Source organism: Eurypyga helias, unplaced genomic scaffold, assembly GCF_000690775.1.
Source record: "Eurypyga helias isolate BGI_N326 unplaced genomic scaffold, ASM69077v1 scaffold31987, whole genome shotgun sequence".
Taxonomy (NCBI): Eukaryota; Metazoa; Chordata; class Aves; order Eurypygiformes; family Eurypygidae; genus Eurypyga; species Eurypyga helias.
This window is the reverse complement of record NW_010261718.1, coordinates 35,577-50,345: the sequence shown is the minus strand read 5'-3', so window position 1 is coordinate 50,345 and position 14,769 is coordinate 35,577. Positions and strand designations below refer to the sequence as shown.

At 48.8% G+C, this 14,769-nt stretch overlaps 1 protein-coding gene across 1 annotated transcript; it reads left to right on the top strand.

The window, feature by feature from the left end:
- Positions 1 to 549: 549 nt before the first annotated feature.
- LOC104512481 (protein LBH-like) lies at positions 550 to 9,827 on the top strand. Its single transcript, XM_010155474.1, has 2 exons — positions 550 to 672; positions 9,415 to 9,827. The coding sequence occupies exons 1-2, from the start codon at positions 550 to 552 to the stop codon at positions 9,613 to 9,615; spliced, it is 324 nt and encodes a 107-aa protein (XP_010153776.1). The 3' UTR covers positions 9,616 to 9,827.
- The last annotated feature ends 4,942 nt before the right edge of the window (positions 9,828 to 14,769 follow it).

Here is a 14,769-nt window from a genome sequence, read left to right as displayed (position 1 = left end):
AGAGGCGTTGCGAGCGGGACGGCCCGCAACAGAGGAACTGCTGAGCGTGGGAATTCGCTTCGCTTTCGCCAACTGCGGGAATTCACTTTTCCCGAGCTGGAAACGCCATTAAAGCCGTAAAAGCGGAGCTGGATTTGGCGCCGTGCGTTCCGCCGCTGTGGAAGTCCCCGAGGTTGTAAAATAAGTCGGCAGGAGCTAACGCACCAGCTTAAAGCGGAAAAAAAGCCCCCTCCCCAAGCGCTTGCAGTTACTCAGTGTGTTTTTTTACTCTCCCCCCTTAGGGGGCAGAGCGGGAGGAAGCGAAGTTGGAAGTGCTGAGCGCCGCCGCCTCCCGCGGCGTTCCTGAGCCGCGCTCCTGGGGAGGGAGCCGGGGGAGCGCAGGGCATGCCGCGCCGCTTCGGGCGCTGGGCTTTTTCCGTCCCCTTCCGAGGGGGGAGGCAGGAAGGAAGGGACCAGAAATAGCCTGCCGATAGCCTCTTCTGCCTGCTTTTCTTTCCCCGTGCTCCTGCAGTCTTGCTCAGCCCCTCTGGAGCCCCTCGGATGATGTGAATGCTGTCTTTTGTTCCCAGCTCTGATTATCTGAGATCAGCTGAAATGACTGAAGTGATGATGAACACCCCAGCTATGGATGAGATTGGGCTAAGCCCCCGCAAGGATGGCCTGTCCTATCAGGTAAGCGCTTTGCTGGCTGTTAAGGCAGTAATCCCTTACGGAATTGCCAGGGCTGGACTGCAAACTCTGTCTAACGCACCTTTCCGTAGCCTGACCTAACAGCACACCTTCCTGTAGTGAGAACTAGTCCACAGCCTGGATGCTTGCTTGGCAGGAGCTGGTTGTCTAAAATATTCCTCGGTATCAGCCCGGATTGGCAGAGGACTTGGTTGTTTCTGAAGTGGTCGAACCCCCACTCATTCAGCATTCACAGGGGCTCAGTGGGAGGCAGGGAGATCAGTTGGAGAAGGGTTCACATCACCCGTTGGACTCTCGTGACCTCCTTGTAACACAGCATACGAATCATCTGCCTACAGCAGGAAGGAGTTCTTCATATGGCATTTACTTTTTTATCTAGTTATTGGGGTTTTTGACTGGTGGGCCCATTTGTGGGGGTTAACAGTCTTCTGTAAGCTACAGTGGGACCAGAGACAGCCTAAACAAGCCTTGAAATGCCATTGGTGGTATTGGCATCTGAAGGCACGAACTGCATTCATTCTGAAAGTTCTGAATAAAGTAGTTGGCTGTTAACCTCTAGATCAATGTCTGGGATGAAGAGGTGGTCTTAGAAACCAGCTTGAGCCTTAATACTTAGTCTCAGTATCCCTTTAATTTCCTAGTTTATAGTTAATCAAAGGGCCAGTTGTGGATCTAGTAGGCTAAGATCAACGTTTTCCTACAGGAGACTTGTTGATGAGATTTAACACGGGCACTGAGTGTGTGCAGATGACTCGCATCTGGTCTGTGCGTCGGGCGGCTCTTCGTGGCAGATCCTGATGCAGGGTTCTTCCTTTGCAGATGTTACACAACCTGCACAGAGGCAGTTGCTCTAAGCGAGCATTCAAATAAGGTGTGCTGTTGTATGCTTGCATATTTACGTCTGAAAAATGAGCTACGAGGCAGTAACAGTGCACTGGAGCGTGAAATCAACAGAACTTTGGGCTGAGGCCTCCAGCAGAAGCCAAAGCCACGGGAGGAAAAGGGGGATGCATTGCTTTTTTTGGTCAGAATTCTGGATCTGGATAGTACAAGTTGTTTGGTTTATTGCCTGTGTGTGGAAATAGCTGTGCTTCAGTGCCTAAGCTAGTGGAAAGCGTACAGGCTGTCTCCTCTCCTGTAGAGGGAGCGTACAGCAACGAGGATGGTTATAAACCTGAAGCGAACTAGCATGCATTGGGATGTTCAGCTGTTGTTATAGGTCACCGTATGAAGAGGCTTAACACAGGTCAAAAGCCTCTATTTACCTATTCAGATTTTCCAGTGAGAGGCAGCATCTAGGTGCCCTGCTTGTTGTAATGATTGCTTCAGCGAGTTTTTTCCCCAAGTGCTAATGACCTTGATAAGTCTGCTTGGGTCAACTGGGGAACAGGCTTGATCAGTTATGAGTGGATCATCTGAACCTGAAGATGTGAGTCATAAATGCTGACGACTCATCTATGCAGGGTTTATGCATCCTGGATCTCTCTTCTGTAGTGGTCCAGTCATAGATGACTTTTCTCAAATGCCTGCAAAGAGCTGGGAACTGCCTGCTGGTATTTCACTTTGTGAGCCAGACTGATGGCAGAAAGGGTCGAGGTGTTGAAATGGAAGAATCTGATGGGGCACTGATGGTGTGTGGGCTGTGTATGAGATCTGCCTCTAGATCAGGTTAGTGTAAGGAAGACTGAGGAGCAGGCTCCAGCCTTCCTCCTCTGGCTGCTAGGCTGAGAATGTCAGTGTACATCAAGGTAAGTTGAAAGCATTCTTAAAGGGTTGAAAAGTCCAGTGAGAACAACAAGAACAAGTCTGATGCAAGTCACACTGAACTCTTTGTTATACCTCAGACTTCGGTACTTGGTGCTTCATCTTGCTGATGGAGGGAGTTTGGTATGTGAAAAATTGTATGCTAGTCTGGGGGCTGTAGTGCAGTAACTTTAAACCAGACAGGGCTAATGGAGCATGACTGCTCCTACACTGAGTTTTGTTGTTCTAAGCTGCAACGTCTTCCTCTAGTCATCTGCAGAGCTGGGCACCCACGATGTGAGTGTAACAGCCTACGATAGGCAACAAAAAGTGGAGCCAGAACTGGGAGAGGCAAGCTTTTAGCTTCCAAAGTTTCTCTTGTTCTAGTAGTAGAACTTGTATTTATTTTACTGCAGAGATGACCTCAAAATGAGGTTCAAAGTGTCCCCCTTTGGGCTGCATAGAGCAGGGACTGCCTGGGGGGTTGCTCCATAGGGTTCTAGCAGTGAGCCTGGGGGCTGCTTCTACCACCACATGCAGACATGAAACTGCCTGGACCAGAGGAGATGGTACAGCAGCTTTGCTGGAACTGTAAAGCACATCAGTGTCTGTTGGAGACAGACTTGTCCAACCAACAGTACTGTTTCCAAGAATTTTTGCCTTTACTTGGAAGTAAACTGAGGAAACAAACTTGTACAGAGTATAAATTTCAGCAATCCAATTCCTCTGTCTTACGGAGTTCACTGAACTTCCAGGCTCCGGTCTGGCTCACTGGTTGCAGAGGGAACTTGGCTTGTTGCCTTTTGCCTTCTACCTCCTCTGCTCCCTTGCCTCTGCTCATGTGTTGGAGTGTGTGTCTGCCTAGACATCTGCCGAAGGTGTGCACCCCCCTGGGGAAGCTTCTTCCTGGCCTTTGCACTGGCCATCGCTCCTCCTCAGGCAAGTGATGTGACAACTCTGCCTGCAGAAGTACTGTCAGTGGTAACCGAGTTGCCTGTGTAGGCTTTGTAATTTGTGCAGTTTCACTTGCAAAATGTGCTTTCTCAGCGTGGAAATGCCTTTTTCCAGTTAATATGCCAAATGCTTGTAAGCTAATGTACTAATTTCAAAACCTTGCTGTGTATAAAGCAGGTTTATTACTGTATTTGTGGTGTAAAGCTGTTCTCTGGGCCCCCTGAAGATGGTTCAGCCGATGGATTTAAAGGGCCTGAGCAGAAGCGAATGGTGAAATCTGGGCATGAGTCGCAAAGCAGGGCAGCATAGACAAAACAGAAGATGCAGCTGGAGAGATGATGTCATGCTGGGTCTTGTGCCTGCAGTGAAGAGCTATTTCTGGATCTTTAATAGATGTCCCATAATTCCTATGGGACTTACTAAACAAAAAACTCGTTGAAATGCAGCTGATGGCTCAAGATGCCCCTGCTACAAACAGATGTGCCTATGGAGGGCTTCATGTGCTTCCTGCCTGGCAGTCTCCCATAAGCCAGGCCTTTTTCACTGCCAGTCAGAGCTAATGTACCGCTTGCTATTTTCCAGCCCCTAGATATAGCTGTTCTCTGAAAAGCCTCATCAGCACTCTGCCAGCTTGTCCTCTGGTGCCATCTTCACAGCAGCACGACCGATGCTACTGAAACTGAGGCTGACTTAATCGTTTCGCGGAGCTGTTGTCAACACAGTACCTTGACCTGAATCCTGCCTTGCTTCCTGGAAGTGGAGCGGGGTCTGAGCACAACCGAAAACACTGATGCCCACGGTGTTTATACGGAGCTAATGCTGTGTCCCGGGTTGAGCGTGCTAATTTGCTGCAGACTGGCTGTCTGGCTGGCTCGCCGGTCCTGCGGGACCTTAGTCTCCCTTTTAGGAGATTGGCACGCAGAGGCTGAGCTTGCCTCATGCCATCAGATGGGGTTTGGTTGTCATGGGGAGCTTGAGCTCTTTAAGTCATGATCGCATCATGCTGGGATGTGCCTAGGTTAATCACAGCCACAGTGAGCTGCGAATCACGTCAGGCTGACTGAATTTAGGTAAATAGGCTTAACGCTCCGTCCAGTGTCTACGGCGAAGGCTTGGGTCATCTGTCTTGTTGGGGGAATGGTTTTTGGGGAAGCCAACACCCATGAAGCACTGACCTGCCCAAGGAGCTGTGGTGCTTGGTGTTGAGAGGTTTGAGCTGCATCCCCCCATCTCAGCTGAGGGACCAATGTGTTGCTGACCCACAGGCTGATGGCAGAGGGTGGGAGTTGAACTTCCTCTCTGTCTTGTTTGCTTGTAAGGTGCTTTGTGTCTGTGCAGCCTTGATTTGTGCAGGGGAAGCCGTGTGTTAGAGCTGGTGCTTGCTAATGCGGGTGGTCTTGAGTAAGACTGGTCTGCAAAAAGGTGGTGATAGCAAGTGAGTTTAGGATAACTTGTTCACATAGCACATTTGATGCATAGTTACTAGACAAGATTATTAGGCTGAGTCCATGTGTCTTCCAGGGTCTTGAACCTTAAATGATGGCAGAAGTAGGATATGGGGTAAACAGAACCAAAACGAATTGTGTTGGCAGCTATGCTACGCAAAAAAGCGTTCCACTCAAATGCAGACTGAAGACTGCAGCTTATCGGAACATCTCGGTGTGTGTTTTTCCCCCCTTCTTGATGTCTTCTTACCCTGGAAAATGGTTATGATGTGTGAAACCTCCCAGCCACCGGTCCCCCAAGACAGGGCAATGTGTCTGTGCCTGGGGAGTTGCCATAGTTCATAAACCTGAGTCACAGGCTGCTGTGTGCAGACTGGATGGAGCTCAGTTTCAAGTCATGACTGCTGTATGAGTAAACGTATGCATTAGCACTGCTTCTTAGAGTTGAAAAATTTATCCAAAGAGGACATTGAAAGTTGATTTAAATATTTTCTGAAATGAGCTTTCCGTGCTTCTCAATGGCAGTAAAGTTTTATTTCCAGAGCGTAAATGCTGATTTGGGATTTGGAATATTGACTAGATACTACTGAGGAGGCACAAAACTTAGCTTTTTAGTACTGGGAGGATGTGTGTACATCAGGGTGTGCACTATACCTGAAATGGTATGCCTCTCAGTGCCGACTTTCCAGTCTCGTACAGTATTACAGTGAAGCAAAGCTTTCCCCCAGAACAGTAACTTAATTTGGGAAGATGTCATTACCTTATTCTCCCTGTAATATCATTGAAATAGTTTTCAGCCCCATGGGAGGGGAGACAAGCATTTTAACTATGGGTGTTGGTATGGAGTACACATGTGGAAGTTGTTTTAAATTTACAAGTGTCACTTGGATTATGGTAGCTCTGAGCTAATCCTCTTAATTGTCTGACATCTCTGCTGCTTTTGCTGTTTCTCCATCCCTGTGAATGCTGAGAGAGGGTATGAGCCCTCCCCAGGGCAATGGAAACTTTCCGTTCTTGTTGCCAAGACTTCATTCAAGGATAGTAGAGCTAGATCATCTGAAACAGAGGCAAACATGATCCTTCTAAAATCCTTTCAAGCTTTCATTCCAAGCTCTGCTTTTCACTGCCCTTTCTAGCTGCAAGGCGAGAGTTCAGTTGATTTGTATGTGATCTGGATCAGTCTGTGAGGAGAATTGTTCCCACAGCATAGTCTGGAGAGGCCTGTGAAAACTAGCCTTGGTGTGAGCGAGAATCTCTGAGTAGTTTAAGAAGCAATACACGTGTCCTCTGTGGGCTCTGAAGGTGTTGAATGTGTGTCTCCATGGGCCAGGAGCTGGGGCTCAGCTTCAGGAGGAGGGAGGTTGTGGAAGCAGTGGCAGTGTTTGTGCTGTGTCATGCAAGTGAGAGGGAGGAAGGTACCTTTGGGTTGCTGCTGAACTTGCTTTGAGGTTGCTTCACGACTAGGTGGTGGCTTCCATTTGTCCCCACAGAGTGACCACATCAGCCAGAAGTACTTTATCTTCACACTTCAGCCATGGGCAAGGTGGCTCCCTTGGATAAAGGGGGGGAATTATCCCATTTGTGCTGCACCCTTTGGGCAGTGGGGAGATGCAAAGTTTCCCTCCCACACAGCTGAGCTGGGTGATGGGGCAGGTTTGGTTAGACAAGCTGCCCTGGCTGCTGCGCAGAAGGGTGCAGAGCTCAGTGCTCTGTTCCCTGTGGGGACCGTGCTGCAAGTCGGAGTTGGTTTTTTCCTTCCCATTGTCTAAATCTGGGCTGGGACCAGGTCGGACATAAGGGACCAACAAATGCAGCATGGAACTACTGGTGTGGGACAGCAGAAAGCTGGTGCTTGCTTAGCTTTTCATAAACAGCTTGGCAATACAGCTTATTTTGGTGCGGGGAGGCTGGTTGGGGTAACTTTTCCACCTGGTTTCCCCAGATGAGCCAACAGTCTTAATCTGAACCCCATTTTTCTTCGGACCCTGTGCTGGGCCTGCCGTGTCACCCCGCTCATCACATGCGAGGAAATCTGCCTTTGTGTATTTTTTCCACTGGCTGTCCACACCCCTTGAAAGTGCAGTTGCAACATCTCCCTCCGTGCTGCCTCGACGATTAAAAAGCATGACTTAGTGGAAAAAATCCTGACCTTCTTGGGTTCGGCCTGTCCTGCAGCTGTTTGAGATAAGATTGTGGTCGGGCTTTTTTAATAAAAAAGCTGCACACCACATTTTGGGGATATTTGTTTGTAAGGAAATGACTACTACTTAGTTTCTGGAAAAAAAATCTGGCAGGCTGTTTCCAAAGAAATTGCTCCAATTTGACCTAATGTGCTTAAAATGATAGCAGCCAAAGGTTAGTTTAATTATTATACTGCTATTTTTCTTGCACAGGAGGCTATTTTCATGACATTATCAGCTTATGTAACCTCCTGAACCACACTTCTTTTTCCATTGCAACCTTCTAAACCATGTAATGTCAAGGGTATTTTTTTTTCCTATCCTGAGTTTAGATAACGAGTTGATGCTTAAGAGCCACCGACTATTTCCAGCAACGCACTGCCTGTCTGGAACTGCCTTTGTTTGGCCAAGCAGAAGCCACAAAGCTCTGAGACACGGTTACTGTCTCGTTTGTGCTGGGAGTGACTAATGGCGAGGAGCTCATGCTGCAAAGCCCGTGTTAACGTGGCTGGGTTCAAAGACCTCACTTGACAAGCGTAAGGATGGTGGGTGCTGTAGTGGGAGCTGGGCTCCAGCCCTGCTGTCCCCAGGACCAGATGTCTGTCTGCAAAGAGCCCTCGCACTGAGTCTCTTGCCCAAGCATCCCCCCTCCCAAAGTTATCCTGTCTGACTTTAAGTAGTGACCTAATGGCTTTCCCAGATTGGTAACCTGGTTGCCACAAAGCTTTGGAAGCAAGGGAGAAATGTGGCTGAACAGGAGACTGAGTATTGACAAGGAGATAATGGTGTGGTTCATAGTTGATAGGATGATATTTTCCTTTGGGGTTTGTGCCAGGGCTTCTGAAGATGGTGGGTACCTGCGTGATTGGCATGAAGATTAGGATGCTTTGTGGTTAATGCTGAGGGCTCATGGATGGGGAATGAGCTTGTGTAACTGGAACCACAAAGATCAAAGCAGATGAGCTCTTGCTCATGGGTGCCTCAGCTTGAAAGCAGGGTGCCCCATCTGAGGCTGGCAGTGCTGTTCTCTGCAGGGATGCTCGGAATGCTGGTGTTCACAGAAAAATACAGTGACTGAGTCCTTGCCTCATCTACAGCCTGCAGGGGAAATGCGTTTTGTGATTATCTTTGGGGTGTTTAAATGCAACTGCAGTGGGTGGTCTGATAAAACTGTTTGGAATAAACAAGTGGTAGTTGTTTAATCTTCCCGTTACTAGCCATAGGCTCTGATGTGGCAACTGGTTCTTGTCACCCAGTAGTTCTCTTCTGGATGAGCTGGGGTTTGAAGCTGTTCCCCTAGCAGGGCGTCCCTATAAGTAACAGCAGCCTCTTCTGCTCGCACTGCAGTTCAGTCATGCAAGCCTCCTGCTAACACCGCGCTGGCGGTTTCCCTGCACCTGTGTCTTTGCCTCACTTCCTGGCAGGATCTGAGCATGCATCCCAGTGGCACTGCTGGAGAGCTTGGGCCCTGGTGCTGCTGCAGGGTATGTGCATCCATGGGGCAAGCTGTGGGTGGGAGGGAAGGGGTAAGGTACTGCTCTGTGTGCCTTGCAGGGCTGGAGATAAGGGGGTCCTCATTCCTTGCACCAGGGTACCTAATGGCTGGCTAGGCCACAGGTACCTCCTGCCCCAAGAAATCAGGGGTTTGGGTTGGAAGGGACCATTAAAGGTCATCTAGTCCAATCCCCCTGCAGTGAGCAGAGACATCTTCAACCAGACCAGGTTGCTCAAAGCCCCAACCTGACCTTGAGTGTTTCCAGGATATGGTCCAATCTCCAACCCTTCCACAAAATGAGTGTCCTCCTGCTGAGTTTCACTGCTGCTGTGTGGTATGGTAGCTGTAGCATGCAGAACACTGCCAAAATTCTCTTAACATGCAGCTGAACTTGTCTTGTGCTCTGGTGCTGTGGCCCTGGAGCAATACCAGATGCAGGCCCTTGCTGTGACCACTCCAGGGACTGGGTTGCCCCGTGCCCCCTCTCGCTTCTGGCAGCAGAGCCTGGGGCACGAGCCCGGTCTCGTGTGTAGCTTGGCCGGCAGCAGGAAATGAGATCTCAGATTCTCTGATCGAGATAGCTCAGTCTGCAAACTCATGAGCGTTAATGCAAAAGTGGTGGTGGTGTGTGTGTGTGAAGTGTTTGGATAAATACCCAAAAGGGCAGATGCCTGTTTGCTGAGTGCTATCCAAGCAAACAGGTGCTTTGGAAGCCTCTTGGGCAGTGCTCACTTCCAATAGTCAGATTAGAGAAGCTTACTGACAAGTTCAAGAGTCTTCCCATCACTCCGGTTTACTCTGTGTCCAGACTAGTCTGCCCTGAAGACCCGAGTGTCTTTAGAGTTGGGTTTTGGCTAAACCTGTTTGAACACAGCCCCTCTCACACACTGTTTCTTGGCTTTTTCAGATCTTCCCTGATCCCTCGGACTTTGACCGTTACTGTAAGCTGAAGGACCGGCTGCCCTCAATTGTGGTGGAGCCAACGGAGGGCGATGTGGAGAGCGGTGAGCTGAGATGGCCACCTGAAGAGTTCCTTGTGCAGGAGGAGGAGGAGGAAGAGGAGGAAGAAAACTGTGAAGATGCAAAGAAGGACAACAAGGAGCAATAAATGGTATTTGAGGAAAGGCAAGGGACTGACCCTTCTGAAGGAAGAGCCACACTTCTGAAAGTCTTTTTAAGGAAAAAAAAGACAAGTTCAATTTTGCACCTGCGAGATCTTAGTTTTTTTGTATTCTCTGTATCGAGAACTGAAGCCCTCGGTGTCACCAGACCTCCTGAGGAAGGAAGGAAGTAACGCAGAGAAATGTTTGCTGTTCTCGAGATCACTATCTGTATTTTTCCGAGGCGGAGGCAGCAGTGAAATTCCAAGCACATGGCAGAGGGTGACCACGCGAGGACCGCTGGAGGGGGGAGCTCGGGGAGGGGGAGGAAAGTTGGAGGCGGCAGCGTTCATCCAGGAGCTGCCTCTGGCTAAAAGTTTGAGAACAGAGCCGTCATCTCTCAGATTTGCCTTTCTTACAGCTTCCATTTTGTGTGTCGGGGGTGTAGAAGGGTGTCTGTAGCAAAGCATGGCTAAATGCGCCCCTGAGGAGGGGCCTGTAGCTCTCCTCAGTTCAGCACCTCCTAGGGTAACGTGAGTGTCCGTAGGAGTAGTTGGGTTTCTTGCTCTTGCTGTTGAGCCTGTTTTCCAGCCACTTTTCCCAAAGCTGTTTTCTCTCCCTCTCGTTTGCCTTTAGACTCTTCAATGCTGAACAGCTGTGTTTGCAGGACAGTGTTAGGCTTCTGCTTGTCATCTCCACTGCGAGGCCCAAGTTTATCTTGCAGGTGGTTAGCGTGAAGTCATGTGTGTCGGATGTCAAGGTGCTTCTGTCCGCAGCAAGAACTTGTGTAGGGTTGAACACCTTGGATTTTTCTCTCCTGTTTGCTGGAGCCGCTGTGGCTGGTCTTGCCTTGTACAGTGTCCACAGCCAGAGGGTGGGGGCTAGACCTCCTTTCCTTGGTGTGTCCTTGAGGCTGTAGGGTTTCATGTCCCCAACTCGCTGGTCAGTGGGCTGGGGAGCGGGGGGATCTCCTCCAGCTTTGCACTGCGGAGCCTCCTCGGTGTGGGACAGGCTGGTGGGGTGGAATACTGCCAGACCTGGAGGTAATCCAAAGACGAAACACCAGATCTAGTGTGGATCACCAGTGGGCGAGGGGGGAGGTTTGCAGGAGCAGTCTCTCGGGAGAGAATTAGCCTGGGTGTCCTGAGACAAAATGTTTCTGCTTCATAGCAAGGGTGAAACATTTGTGGGTGTTTAACGAAATGCAGACTGGTTTGCAAAGTCTGTGGTTGTGTCCTCTTCACCATATCCTGCTCTAAGGAGAAGTCATCTGTGTCTGTTTGGGGAGGAGGCCAGTCTGCTGCCAGAATGGGTAACCCGCTGCTTTCCTGGGAAGTGATGATCTCGCAGCTTCGGGGACCAGCTTGGGAGCCAGTTGGTCTTGGGATAGGATGGGAACAGTTGCCACCTAAACCAAATCTGGGGTCATGGAAGAGAAAAGGAAATGTCAAGGCCTTAACCAAACTTTCATAATAATCCCAATGCCACCCCCCTTTTGCTTATAACTGGTTCCATTTTTAAAATCTATTTGGACATGTGTGTATTTGTATTTTTAATACCTCATGAGTAGTTAAACGCTGGTGGGGGTTGGGAACTGCTTTTAACATATTGGCAGGATTGTTTTAGTCTTGTCTTGCTTGTGTTTAAACATAATGGCAATAATTTATCAGCTCTGCATAACTGTTTTGGACAGATAGGAGTTTGGAGATGAGTTAGCACAAAGCAGGAGAAATTCAGTGTTCTACGCTGCGGCTGGTCTCCGGTCCAGCAATGCAGACCTGGTTATACACACTCCCTGCCCATCTTGGTGGACAGTTGATCACCGAATGGTCATGATGTGGTGATACCATTTTCTCTAGTGATGGATTCAGCTGTTGTATCTGTAACACTTGTTCTAGTCTTGCTGTCTTACTGGAATGAGCTTGTACACCTGCATACCAGCCAGTTGTCTTATTTCTAAGTGTTACTCTCTATTGGTCTCTACTGTCTGTACCACCAGGTCAAAGCTGTATATCAAAGATACTACCGTGTGGGCAGCAAGGAAATGGCAGTCCTTGGACTTCAGACCTGCTGTCTGCCCTAAAGACTTGCATATGTCTGTCTGCATCCTATTTTTGGAAGTATTGTGTATATTTCTATTTGTTGTTGAACATATCTAAAGAACAAAGCACTCCAGTAAAACTCCTCCTGTTGTATGATATACATTCTATATTTCTGTAATTCTTTTTTGAGCCTCAGGGAGAAGCTAGCATTTTTTTCAAACTACATTTTTGTCACTGTGACAGTTGTAAATAAAGTTTGAAAATGCTTTCCAAACATACTGGCTTTGTGTTTACTGTCAAAGTGTGTTGGGTGGTTGACCTTCCAGATAATGGCTGGTCCTGGTGTTTCAGGTCTGAGGTGTGGTGACTTGCAAGGCTAATGCAATTTGAAGTTGTGCCCGTTAGCTGAGGCTGTTCTGTGACTCTGGAGACACTTATGCTTCATGCATGTGGCTGACCTATGGGACTGTAAGCCTAAATCAACTTAAAGGGTGAGGGGTGGCATCTTTATGTTCCATCTTTCCGCACTTGCTTATTACTGTGTGAAAGGCTGATGCAAAGTGGTGCTCAGTCTTAGGTGGTGCTGAAAAACTCTGTCTTTATAACTACTAGTAATTGATGTCTAACCCCTTACCCAACCTTACAGAGCATAAAGTCAGGTACAGCAGAGGCCATTGGCTGCTCTTGGTACTAATGCAGTATCTGTGTGTGTGCTTACTCTGCCCTGAGCAACAAGTGGGAAGGTAAGTCTTGCCATGCTGTGTGCTGTTAGGGTCTTGGCCAAGCTACCTGGGGTTGTCTGCGTTGGCTTGTTGGGGTCTACAGGTCAACTCTTGAGTTGTCTGTTGTGCCTCGCCGCATGCTGATGACTCTGTGCTACAGCTCATAGGGAAATGGTATTTCTGGGTGTGATTCTGAACTTCTTTGGTACCAAGGCAGAGTCCTGGGTGTAGAAATCTGGCTGTGTACTCAATGGGATTAAATTTTCCACTAAAACCAGGTGATAAGAAGCAAATGTCCTGGAATACCCCTATCTTTCAGATACATAGGGAGAAGTTCCTGTGATCTGGTGAGTAACAGACTCTAATCTTACCTACGCAAACAAGCTGGGCTGAGGCTAGAGTGTTATGTTTGCACAAACCTGGTTTAAATACACTTAACTAATGACCCTCAGATTTAATGCTTGAACTGAGGGCATGCTCAACATCAGCCCTGCAGTTCAAAGATGAATTGCATTGTGCTCAGCCCTCATGGATGTTTTATGCCATAGAAGCATAAATGCAGTGGTGAGGCTTGCCTCTTCCTTTTCTTCAATAAGCCTCTAGCTAAGGTGCCTTGACTTCCTCCCCACCTAAGGCATAGAGTTGCTTGCATTCTAGAAGAAGCTGCAGCACTTCCAGGATGAAGTGCTGGTCTGAAATCCTTGGAGATGTTTAAAATGTTTCTGATGAAAATAGACCCCTTGTTAGGGAAACTGCAAATGAATTGAACTTGCCTGCTGCCTCAATATGCTTCACATGAACAGGTTTTTCAAGCTCATGTCAGACTGAAGCTGTTCATTTTGTTTCATGATGCATCATGCTATTTCTGGGCCAGACCAGAAGGGCTGACCTCTGAGTGGGGCTCCCTCTGCTTGGGGGGCTGCCTTGCATCAGTGTGGAGTGGTGCTGACAACAGGGTGATGGTGCAAATGGTCCTTGGCTCCAGGTGTTATGGTCAAATTGGAACTTGCATCACCAAATGAAAATGGACTTGCTGATGAATGGGTGACCCTCAGTCATCCCAAGAACTTCATGGGAGGCATAAGGGCCTTTCTTTGCACATAGAGCGATGTTTCTTCTGGCTCTTATTTAAACTTGAGGCGCTTGTCCTCTTCAAAGCTTTGTCCTGTAGCTGCAAGTGATGACACAGCAAGCTGTGCACTGTCCCCCTGCTTAGTTCAGCCTGTGCTCACTCTCCTAAATATTTGGCTTGTTGTTTTTGGTGTGATCCACTTCTGCTTCATCAAAGCACACAGTGACTTGAAACACGCTTGAGCAGATGAACTTTTGGCATCTGGCTTTGGCCTATGAGTGCAGCTGGGCAAAACTGTTGCTCTGCAGGAGTGCAGAGATGGTTCACCTGCTGCATTTGGGTAGCAGCCATCCTCTGGACACCCCTTAGTGTGTGACCAAGTCCTGTTCTGCTGTAACTGCACTCCTGATCATTGCAAGCACCCGGAGAACCAGCACTGCCTTCCAGCTGCTGGATAGGATTAACCTGGGCTGCCTCCTTCCCATTTTACCTTCTGTAGGAAGTTCCCAGCAGCTGAGGGCGTGGAGTTTCATCCCTGTGATGTTGCTCTGCTTTGTGCCTTGGAGCACAATCAGAACCAACACAAAATCCCCCAACCACTAGCTTAGTCATCTGGGAGAAAACAAGGGATATGAGGAGCAACAGCCTGTAATGCATGTGCTCTGAGTGCTTCAAAAGCGATCCTGGGCACCAAGCATCTCTATAAACAAGAGCTGTAACTATCCCTAAATCCTTCCTTGATGAGAACAGCTCTGGGCGTTTCATGGTTCAAATTATGCCATTTTGCTTATGTTGATACAGAAAAGGAATGGTTTAGGAACGCAAAGAGCTGGGCCTTATCCAAGAGGAGCACTGCAGAGTTTAGTTACGCACCCGTTGGATGCCCCTGCAGTCGGCGGCGTCTGTGCAAATACCTCTGTGCTTCCGGGGCACGTTGTGAGTACGTGTCTACCTGTCTCGCTGCGAGGTCGTTGCTGCTGTGTTTCAGGGTCTGCTGGTGAAGAGCTGGGATTAAAGGCTGGGTATTGCTGTGACCATTTAGTGTTTCTCTGCCTGGGTAGGGGTGAAGCGTGCGGGGGCTCCCAGCAGCAGAAGGGCTGCGAGCGAAGGTGTGGGGCATCCCTTGAGCCGCAGCTCTGCCCGAGGCCAGCAATGTCGAGAGCACAGCCGTGTTGGCTTCTCAGCCTCTCTGGTTCAAATGGTGTCTCTTTTTTACACCTACAGCTGTCATCCACCATCAGAAAGGGCTGTGCAAGCCTGGCCAGACAGCAGCGCTGCTGGAGTAAGCTCCAACTGGTCAGAAAAAAAAGGAAAGCTTGTGAGTTG